At 36.1% G+C, this 12,009-nt stretch overlaps 1 protein-coding gene across 1 annotated transcript in view; it reads left to right on the plus strand.

The window, feature by feature from the left end:
* LOC111635970 (multidrug resistance-associated protein 4-like) overlaps window positions 1–12,009 on the plus strand; it is a 131,659-nt gene that overhangs the window by 63,612 nt on the left and 56,038 nt on the right. Inside the window, exons 15-17 of the mRNA XM_023381123.1 lie at window positions 398–589; window positions 7,299–7,474; window positions 10,615–10,703. Coding sequence (XP_023236891.1) covers window positions 398–589; window positions 7,299–7,474; window positions 10,615–10,703 — 457 coding nt within the window. The remainder of the gene's footprint in view (window positions 1–397; window positions 590–7,298; window positions 7,475–10,614; window positions 10,704–12,009) is intronic.

The raw sequence follows: 12,009 nt of genomic DNA on the forward strand, positions 1-12,009 counted from the left end.
CATAAAAATGCAGTTTCAACTGCTTTTTATTTTATAAAATCCGTCTTCTTGCGCCACCAGAGGGCCTTTTAAACAATAGGTAGTCTGTTAGCTTTGGTCAGTAGTAGTCCAAATTCAATACAAACATTTGTTTCTTGACAATTTGATCACGGTTTAAATACAGTATTTACTTTTATATGTCATCGAAAAGAAAACGTGTTGTATTATCATTAAAAGACAAATTAAAGTATTTGTTTCGATTATCCGGATTTTTCCTTATCCTGACTACTTTCATCCCAATTAGTCCGGATAATCGAGGTTCTACTGTATTTGTATATCTTTGCACATTGTTTATATAATTATATATTAAATTATTTTAAAAACGATTATATTTATATATATTATAAATTTATTTTAGGAAAAATATGAAATCGTTGGAAATTACAATAGAGTAGAAAATTTAAAAATGCTTACAGGAATTTCGTCTGATAATGAAATCGCTGAAAATAGGATAGAATTAGAAACTGCTCTTTTGAACGATGATAAAATATGTGAAAGTACTCAAAGTCATATCTCTGATGATATTGAAAATAGTAACAACAGTTATGTGGTAAGAATTTGTTATGTATTAAATTGATTTCTGATTGAATTATTTTAGTGTATATTAAATAAGATGTGGCAATTTCCATTTCCCTCTCGATGTGGGTTCCTGTCCGTGGTGAGGGAACTTCCCAGAGATGGTTTAGTCACTCTTCTTTACCATTCTTGGGATCTGAACGCCCACCCACGTGTTTGCCGTGCGTGGTGCCCCGTATGCCGGAAAGGGGTATCCTGGTAGTTGAGGGGCAACGTAACGTCCTCAACACACTCCTTTGGCCCGTGCTTTAGATAAACGGGAGGCTCAAATCAGGCTCCATTTGAGTCAATCGGCTAGTCGCTGAGTCATGACCATGGCCTGGAGTCAACCGCTCGATGCAGACCAGGCGGACCTGTCCCTGCTTGACAGTTTTGTCATGTCAGTCCAGATGTGCTCTTTTTGTCTGCATTGTGAGAGTATATCTCCTGGGAAACCCTGGTGTGACAGTCTGTGGGAGTCTTCCATGTAGTGGCATCTTCTTGTTGGGCCCCATGATGGATGGGGTCACTAGGAGCTGAATATTTATTTCTCAATATGGATCCAAAAACCATAAAACAACAAAAACCAGATCAAGTACCAAGAAACAAAGAAAACAATTCCAGTCAACCTGCTTATTTGATAGTACTGTACATGCATCTGGAAAAAAACCTTTATCGAAATGCTCCCCTTTCCTAATACAAAAATTGTTTGAATCGGCTATTGGACATTTGAAAAAAATACAAAAATTAGGATCAGGAGATTTACTCATAGAAACAGCTTCTCCTAAACAGCCGGCAAAACTCTTAACAACAAAGACACTGGGAGACATAGAAGTGACTGTCACAGCACACAGAAGTTTAAACTCATCTTGTAGTGTGATATCTGAGGTTAATCTGATGTCTGAAGAAGAGTCAGATATTCGGATTGGCCTTTCAGACCAAGCTGTCACTGCTGTTTGACGTATCTCCATTTGTCGAGATGGCAAGTTGATATCAACCAAACAACTTTTCCTCAAAGTCAACAAGCCAACATTGCCATCTTTCATTACTGCAGGATACCTGTGCTGTCCAGTTCGTCCATACATTCCAAACCCGCTGCATTGTTTCAAATGCCAGCGATTTGGACATTCACAAGCATCCTGTCGAGGGAAGAATGTATGTGCACAGTGTGGAATTGAAAGTCACCAGAGTACTGAGTGTACCACTACTCCATGCTGTGTGAATTGCAAAGACGCACGTTCCTCCTACTCCCAGAAATGCCCTGCATGGCAGACAGAAAAAGAACTCCAGCATGTGAAAACAGTCAAGAACTTACCTTATTCAGAGGCGCGTCACATGGTCACTTCAAGTGCACCACTAAAAAAAGACACTTGCTGCTGCTTTGAAATCCGCAAAGACATGTGGAGTTCAAACCAATATTTCTGTTTTTCTAAAGGCATCTCTCACTCGGTATGCGAAGTGTTTACTGATTCTATCAAAAGTAACATCAGAAAAGGAGAGTATAAAACCAAAAACATCCCTACCTAAAACAGGGGTAATAACAAGAAACCTGGGTTCAAAAAAGGCTAATAAGAACCCACTAAACAAACAGAGAGTGAAAGCGGCTCTCTCTAAATGTAAAAAATAAGAGGCTTACTCTATGAGTGAGTATTTTGATATTTCTGATGAAGAGACTAATAAGGAGGTGACACAACCAACATCACATCCAAAAGAAAAACCCCCTGTGAGATTAAAGAGGTATACTCTCCCAAAGAATGCTGCTTCAAATATATAATGACTGCAAAATAATCCAATGGAACTGTCATGGTTTCCACAACAACTTCTCTGACATTAAACACTTGACATCGTCTATCTAATCTCTCTGTGTGGCACTCCAGGAAACCCATCTAAAACCTGGAGAAAATATTTGTTTAAAAGGATTCGATCTCTACTGCAAGGATGATGATAGCCACAACCATGCCAATGGCGGTGTGTCTATTCTGGTTTCCAATCGCATCCCATCCTTGCCGGTACAAATAACAACAAAGCTGAAAGATGTGGTAGTCGCCCCCACCAGTGGGCGAGTGGTCTCCGTTGCCGCTCATCGTAGTGGTGACCAGACCCTGAAGACTGGGAGGTTCGTCGTGGGTTCGCGCCACGGTCGGACAGGCTGGCTGCTTGGAGTTTTCCGGGTTTTCTCCTTGCCTATAACGACTGAATAGGAGGCCAGTTCCCCATAAAAGTCCTCCCGATTTATTTCCCGCGCGTACGTATGGCTGTTCGATACAGCCGGCTAATCGATCACCTAGCGATCATACACTTACACAAGTCTACTCGGAGAAAGAGCCTACATTGAGCTATAATCTCCATATAAACACCATCGAAGAAGAAAGAAAGAAAGATGTGGTAGTCAGAATTTCAATTAGCATAACTGTCACAGTTTGTTCTATATACTTGCCTCCAGTGTCAGAGACAATGAGGATGCATTAGTTGAACAGCTGCCAACTCCATTACTTTTACTTGGGGCAGTCACGATATCAACTGTCAAGGCAGAGCCATCGAGACATTCATAGGCAATTTGCAACTGTATTTATTGAATACTGGAGAAGTGACATACTTCCATGTTCCAACAAGAACATTCACTGCCATTGATCTATCATTAGCAAGTCCAAACCTGTTTTCAGTATTTTCATGGGAGGTTGAATCTAATCCACTCTCTAGTGACCACTTTCCAATATTTCTAAAATATCAAGGCAGAAAAAGCTGTGAAACAGCCTGTCCATCACGCTGGAAACTTGAAAAGGCAGATTGGCCTATTTTCTCCTCTTTGGCTGACATCACTGAGGAAATGGTCAATACTGCTGATATCAATGATGCAGTTAAAGTTGTCACTTCCAGTATTATTCAGGCAGCTGAAAAAACAATGGAAAAACATCAACCAAATATCCAAAGCATTCTAAACCATGGTGGGATCAGAATTGTGAGGCAGCAATTAAAAAACAAAAGAAAGCACGGGATTTTCAGAAGCTACCGCACTGCTAACAAATTGATTGTTTTTAAAAAAGCAAAGGATATGCCAGAAGAATAAGAAGGCAAAGCGAAAGGGATTATTGAAAGAAGTATGTTTCTGGCATAACCTCTTCTGCCAGCTCAAAAATAGTCAAGGATAAAATCCATAAAATCAATGCGAAATATGCTTTTCACTCTCTGTCTATGCTAGAAAATAATGGCACAATAATTAGCGATATACAGGGTATTGCTGATACGTTGGGTGAAAGTTGTTTTTCTTCATCCAGCAATATTATGTATTCAGGGAATTTTCAGGCTGATAAAACCCAAAGGGAAAAACAAAATTTAAATTTTCATTCCTCATCTAACGAGGAATATAATGTGCTATTCACCAGAATTGAATTACAAACAGCGATTTCTCGCTCGGGGAATACTGTTGTAAAACAGGATAAAATCCACTACAGCATGATTAAAAATCTGTCAGACAATTCCCATTGTAATCTTCTAAATCTGTTTAACAGAGTTTGGACAGAACATACTTTTCCTGACTCTTGGAGACTATCAATTATTATTCCCATTCCAAAACCCGGTAAAGACCGCAAGAATCCCTCCAATTACAGACCAATCTCTCTGACAAGTTGCCTGTGTAAACTCTTTGAGAGAATGGTAAACAGACGTCTGATGTCTCTCTTAGAGAAAAAGGAATTCTTTTCATCACATCAGAGTGGTTTTCGTAGGAACAGAAGTACCACAGGCAACTTAGTAAACCTTGAAACATCTATATGCGAAGCGTTTGTTAGACGACAGCACTTAGTGTCAGTGTTTTTTTTTTCGATATAGAGAAGGCCTACGATCGCTGTTGGCGATACGGGATACTCCGTGATCTGCACCAATTCGGATTGCGGGGTAATTTGCCAATTTTTATAGAAAACGTCTTACAGAATCGAAGATTTCAAATCAGGATGGGCAACACTTTATCTAGGCTTTTCACACAAGAAGAAGGTGTTTCTCAAGGTTGTATTAAGGAAGACTCTGTTCCAAATTAAAATTAACATCATAGCTAACTGTCTTCCTCCTAGTGTGAAACACTCTCTGTAAGTGGATGACTTTCAGATCTCCTGCCAGTCTAGTAACATGAGTTTCATTGAGAAACAACTGCAAACCCTCCTATATCGTATAGAGTCTATAGACAATTGGTCCAAGATCAATGGTTTTACTTTTAGCACAGAGAAGACCTTGTGCATCTAGTTTTGCCAAAGGTGTGGTATGCACCTGAATTCAGAAATTTACCTAAATGGGGATAAAATCCCAATGGTCAAGGAGGCTAAGTTTTTAGTTGCTATATTTGACCAAAAACGGACTTTCTTACAAATATTTGACCAACCTTCTTACAACATTTGAGCAATTTGAAGAGTAGATGTTTAAAATCTGAGCCTTTTAAAGGTACTGTGCTGCTCATCCTGAAGAGCAGACAAATGTCCTATACTCAGGATTTATAGGGCCCTTGTCAGCTGTAAGCTGGATTATGGATGCGTTGTGTATAGCTCTGCAGGAGAATCTACTCTTCAGATGCTGGATCCAATCCACCATCAAGCATTACGTTTGTGCACTGGTGCTTTTCGAACTTCTTTTGTCCAAAGTTTGTACATGTATGCTTATGACTCCACTAGCTGTTAGGAGGGAACAGATGTCTTTTTCTCATTTTATAAAACAGAAATTTCATACTAAACCTTCAGTTGATTGTACAGTACAGTATCAGATACTCAGCTGAAAAGGTTATTTGAAGCTCGCCCAAGTAGTGTTCCTTCGTTCGACATAAGAATGGAGAATGTAAGCAGCATGATTGACCTGGACACAAGCAACATCTCACAGGTTAAGGTTAATAGTATTCCACCTTGGTCAACCCCACCGATAAATGTTGACTTAAGCTTGAAGCACTTCCCCAAAGAAATCACGCCAGATTATGTCTACAGACAGCACTTTGCAGAAATTCAACATTGTGACAGGAATTTAATTCCTATTTACACAAATGGATTTAAATCAGATAACTATGTTGGCTCAGCCTTTGTTTGCCAGGATGAAATCGTGGCAGAACAAATAGAACCGAATTCTTCCATCTATTCTGCCGAGTTGCAGGCTATTTATTTAGCCCTAAAGTACATAAATAGGAAAGGTCATCATTGCTGATTGATTTACATTGACTCAGTTAGTGAACTTCAGGTTTGATCTCGTGTGAACCTAGTTCTCACTCCATAGTGATTAATATCCATAATGTGATTTGCCATCGTCTTGCAAGGAATCTCTCTATAAAATTTTGTTGGGTCACAGGCCATGTAGGTATATTAGAGGGAATGAAGAAGATGACGCAACTGTAAACTTAGCAGGTCCTTCTCAGCATACAATGTTTATTGAAGGAGCTGACTTGAGGCTAGTTTAAAAACTGTCTAGCAGGGAGATGGAAAAATGTGTGGAATGCACAAATCCACAATAAACTACACGAGATCAAACCTATGATGGAAAATTGGACACATAATAAACAGTATGACAGGAAATCTGAGTTTATTCTTACTCGTTTAAGAATTGCGCATACTCGGTTGACTCATCAGTACATTTGAAGGGTGAGAAGCAGCCAGTATGCAAATATTGCAACTGCTTTCTAAGTGTTAAATACATACTGCTCGATTGCGCTGCCCTTGAGACCATGCGTAAACAGCATTTTGGAAATGCAAGTTTTACAGAGATTCTGGGCCAGAGGTTCAATCTTTATAATGTATTGGACTTTTTAAAAGTCACAAATTTGTATAAAGAAATTTAATTATTTATTTATATATATATATTTATTTATTAATCAGATTTTTGTGTTTTATTGTTTATTTGTTTGTTCTTATTATGTATAAATTTGTAATTGTTGTTGTTGCTGCTGTTTATTTATTGATTTTTGTCATATGTTTGTTATTTGTCATGTTTAAAATTTTTTACCATTTGCCTTGGCACAGCTCAGCCTGTAGAGAGCCTTTTGGTTTTTTTGGTACAGCAACGTATATGGCTCTTGTACAAGAGCCATATATGCTCCTGTACCAAAAAACCCGAAGCGAACCAACCAACCAGTTTCCATTTCTGAACTTCTGTATATAATTCTCTTAATATTTCTTATTAAAACGAACAATTATTTCATCTTTGGAATAAACTTTTACAATCAAATTATAAAGTGTTGGATTCATTAATATGTACAGCACATTATCATACCTACAGTATATTAACATTAAACTCTGAATGGCAGAGAGATCATTTGGAAAGTTATTGAAGAATATAAGTAAATATCACGTTGTAATATACATGCTGTTTGCCATTACCGGCAATTCATTTTTACTAAGTAGTCATTTGACTAGATGATTTGATACAAGAGACGTTCTGTACTTGTACAGAAAAATATTTATACTGTATTTATTTTCTTCGATCCTCACTGATTACACTCTATTATGATAAATCTTTTACATTGTTTTTCTGTTTTTTTTTTTATATTATTACTACATAACTACAAATATTTAGGAGAATACTGAGTAGGTGTTTACTTCGTGTACGAATCCGATTTTCAGTTTTATGAAAAAATGATACCTTGGAATTTTTATTCCTGACAATTCGTATTGAAATATTTACTAATAGATTTAAAAAAATTTAATGAATATTTTATATAATTTTAAAAATACTTTTCGTAGGAAAATGAAAATAAAAAAGTACCACCTGACGATGTAGAAGTTGGAACAATAGAAACTTCAGTCTATAAAGAATATTTGAATGCTGGATCAAGTTTTCTCTTCAGGATATTGTTATTACTAATGCTAGTTGTAGTACAATCTATTACAAATGTCAGTGATTATTGGCTAATGAAATGGTATGCTATTTTTATGATGAACGTGAGTTTATTCAAATAAATAGTTTTTTAAATACAAGTTTAATGAAGAAACATTATATTATTTATGTCAAATTTATTTCAGCATAATAAGAAGTTTCAGATATGATCGAACAAGCTTTACAAGTTGAAACGGATAGTACTTCTAATTCTTCCATTTCGAATTATTTCCACGTACAGAGTAGGCTTCATGTACCCTCTTTTCTTGGCAATTCTCTTGTTGTCTGTCTCGCCTAGACTTCAATGAGAATTCTAAGGGTTTAGGTTTGCATATTGTGACACAAGATGTGAATCCAATCACGAGAGTGAGTGGTGCTATAGGTAAAATCTGGGATAAAAGATTAGAAAAAAACAAAGGACTCAAAAGTAATTAACTCGGATTAGGTAGTTATAGATAACGAACGCTAAGATTTACTTTACAAAAACCGTTCACAGAGAAAGACAAGGAACTATTTCATTTTCCCTCTGATTGTTGCTCATCATCTTCCATCATTGTTTTCTGTGCCTCATTTTAACTTTGACAGATGTGGTTATCATGCACGGGCATTTGGAAATAAATTTTTTTTTAAACTTTTAAATTTGATTATATAAACTACTCATTCTCTGACAAATTCATCCCTGTTCCATTCGTGACAATGTTATTTTTCCTAATAATTTTTTGTTTTCTTGACAACAGTTTTGAATTTGAAAAACTTGTTTCTATGACTAAACACTCATGATCTACAATGAAAATATTACACAGATATTAGTCCGTTTTACGAAAATTCGGTTCACTCAAGTGTTTGTCTTATACATTTTCGTTTTTTGTATGATGACCTCTTCCATAATAAGAGCTCACCATTACACTGCATAAACAGACCAATTGGCATAGGATGTGGAAAATATTCTGAACTCTGATTTTGGGACATTGACGCTTCTCTGTCATTCGCGTTTCAGTTGAGAGCCTCTCTTCTCTGCTCATGCCTACTCGTTTTGGGGAGAAACCACGGATATTCGTCTAATAGATCCAGATTTCTTAGGGCATATCTACGCGCTGATTGCACTGAGGTGACTTGCTGATCAGTTTTTATCGTTTCCTTTGGCACTGTGTGAACTGATTGCAGCAAATCCAGGATAAGTTATTCCCAGGGTTCTAGTATTTTGGGAGTTTGTACTTTCGAGGCCTAGGTCTCAGATTTCCCTGAATCTGGACTATGCATATATAAGATTCAAACTCCATTCACACGGTTTCAGTCGATTTGCATGAGTGTGTAACCTTTTTTTCGTCTTGATATGTTAGATGACATAGTCAACTGGACTTGTCTGTGCTATAATCCTATACGTTCGCTGCCATCTAGGTACTAATTTCCTTTTCAACCCTGATGGGACCTTTACCTTCGTTACGAAGACTTAGTCACCTACAAAACTTTATGGAGTTTATTTTTGCGCTGATGGTACACTTGTCTGTCTTGTGCTGCCTTTACTGCATGTTTCTGTTGTCTAATCCATGGGCTAAAGTTAACCTTTACTTTAGTTCATTCGTATAGTTTCTCACTAGCATCGTAACTAACTCTGCTAGGTTCGGTGACCACATCAAATAGATAAACCAGATCTCTCCCATATACTAGGTAGTAGAGTTTCTCATTTGTGCTGGAATGTATGCAGTGTTGTATGCAAAGAATGCAAAAGGAAGCATTTTATCCCAATTGCGTTGGTCTACATCTGCGTAATGCATCAAAATATTCACCAAGGCTTTGTTTAGTCATTCAACCATCCCATTGCACTGTGGGTGGTAAGCAGTTCTGAAAAGTCTCTATATGAAAAAGATCAAAATCCTTTTGCATCATCTTTGAAGTGAAATTTGTGCTTCGATTGGTCAGTAACTTGTATTGGAACCTAGTATCTCAAAATTACCTGCATAACAAATGCCTTTGCTACTGTTTTTGCGATAATGTTGGGCAACAGCACTGCCTCTGCACAATGCAAAAATGATCTACAAAGACCAATAGATACTTATTGCTATTACAAATAGTGGGAAAGAGGTCTTAAATATCAAGTACTGTCTTCTCAAACACCTTAGTAATCCTGCAAAATATCTGTAAGAGAGCAATAATGTCCTTGCTTTTTTTTCGCATACTATGCTCCTCACATGACTGACAATAGAGTAATATGTCCTTGTTCATATCTGTTCAATAGAATTGCTTCTGCAACTGTTTTTTGAATTTGTTCATCTTCAAGTGTTCCAAACTAGGGATCTCATAAAACATCTTCAAGACATATTTGACCATGTTTTGGGGATAAACCAATCTATCCCATATTTCGTTTTTTGGGATTTGATTTTTTTGGCATAATGTCTGCTTTGCAACTAAGTAGAATTCTCTACTCTGGGGACTCGGACTCTGTTCTTGTGATGTCAAGGTCTTTGTTAAGCGCCATCTAATCTCTATGCAAAAAAGGATCCCTCTGTTGCTGCCCTCAGATCTGTGTCTCGCTGTGTATGGAATGTATATTGTTAATGGATGTTATTTACACTAGACTCAATGTGTCCGCATTGGTGTGGGCCTTCCCACGATTGTGAATAATCTCAAACTGATATGTTGCAATGTCAAATTTTATCTACTTAATCTCAAACTCTCATCTTTTCTCTTTATGTGTCATCTAAGAGGTCTAGTGTCTGTTATATGAGCCATCTAAGAGGTCTAGTGTCTGCTATAATGTTAACCTTTGTACATTGGGTTAGTCAGCTATGGCACTATCATGATGTAGTGGAGAATAAAAGTGGAAAATTTTTAAAGTATTTTTCCACACGTTTTTCTCATTACTATTTCAGAAAAAACTTTTAAAACTGTTTTTCTAGTAAAGAAAATTTTTTTAATGTCACATAATTCCTTTTTTATGTGAATTTTTTGCGGTAGTTTTTGGCTAGTTTATGGTGATATCCACAAAATTCTTTTGAGAATTTAGATGTTGTTCACCAGTGCCATGTGATTGCCTTTGATGGATATATCCTCGATCACTGTAGAGTAGTTAAACTTTCTAGCATACAGGTACGCCCTAAAATATCTCATTGCCCAAATGATTGCTAGGCGTTTCTTCTTGGTTGTGTTGTAGTTTCGCTCAGCCTTATTGAGCAATTAACTTAGGTATGCCACAGGAAGATCTCCACTTTCTTCTTCCTGCGACAGCACTGCGCCTATGGCTGCATTGGACGCATCAGTTGCCAACACAGAAGGTTGACTATAATCAGGTGATCTCAGAAGATGTCAACATCTTCAACCTCTGCAAAGCAGACAGACAATAACCGCTGAATGTGTCCATCGTGGAATAATATTTAGTCTTGCCTAATAAGCTTAATGATTCATGTATCAATGGCAAATGGTAAGGGTTCATTTTTGTCACTTTGTTTAATTGTCTATAATCTATGACAAATCGATAATTTAGATCAGATTTCTTGACAAATAATGCTGGCAATGAGAATGGGAAGCTTGATGTTTCAACTACCCCATTTCCGTCACGTCCTCTATTAATTTCTTTATAATTTTTCGCTATGAATATTTAATGCGATACTGAGCTTGATAGAGTGGAGGACTTATTGCCTGTATCTATCTTATGCTAGGTGAAATTGCAATTAAATTTCTTATGACTGCTGTTTATATATGAATATTATAAAGTCTCTGTAAATCCGCACGAAAAATATATAAATTTTAGGTTTAGCGGTAGACCAACACATAGCAGATAGCTAATTACTACTCTTTATTTAATCACTGTATATGCATTTCGGTCCTATTAAAGAACCCTCTTCAGTACAACAAAATATAAATATTATAATAAACCTTATGCGAGTAAAACTACCAATATAACAATTAATATTTTACTTTTTTATTACCATTTAGGTACACAGCTTAGAATACACATTTCATTAGCACTTTCATATCAAGTGTATTTAGTAACGTTTTCTAAATATCTATGGTCGTGTTTCTAAATTACTATAATAAATATTATTCTAGATTAAATCTTTATCTATAATTATTCACAACAATACCAAATTTTAAAAAATTTTTAAAAAATAAATTTTAAAAAACATTTTCTATAGGATTCTTAAAAAATGGTGATTAAATATAACTTATAAAATTTAATTTTTAAGTAACATACCGTTTACAATAAATCATACTGTAGGCTTCTGTTCAATGGTCAGTACAATTCTAAATGACATGCCCCCTTTGACTATTCTACTTCATGACTTCATCTGTCAATTTCCTCTATTACAGAATACCATCGTTGATCTATTTGCATTCCATTAGATACATTTATTAATTGATTGCTATTATTATTATTATATTTCATTATTTCAACATGCTCTTTAAATTTTCTCTTATAAATATTCTTTTCATTATGTAATATTTGTACATTATTTTTATCTAATTTACAATTATTATTCTGAATTACGTGATTATACCATGGTGAATTATTATTTTTTAACCGTATAGCGGCCTTATGTTCTTTAATACGTTTTTCTAATTTACGACCTGTTTCACCTA

Source organism: Centruroides sculpturatus, unplaced genomic scaffold (assembly GCF_000671375.1).
Source record: "Centruroides sculpturatus isolate CEXI.00-Female unplaced genomic scaffold, Cexi_2.0 scaffold880, whole genome shotgun sequence".
Taxonomy (NCBI): Eukaryota; Metazoa; Arthropoda; class Arachnida; order Scorpiones; family Buthidae; genus Centruroides; species Centruroides sculpturatus.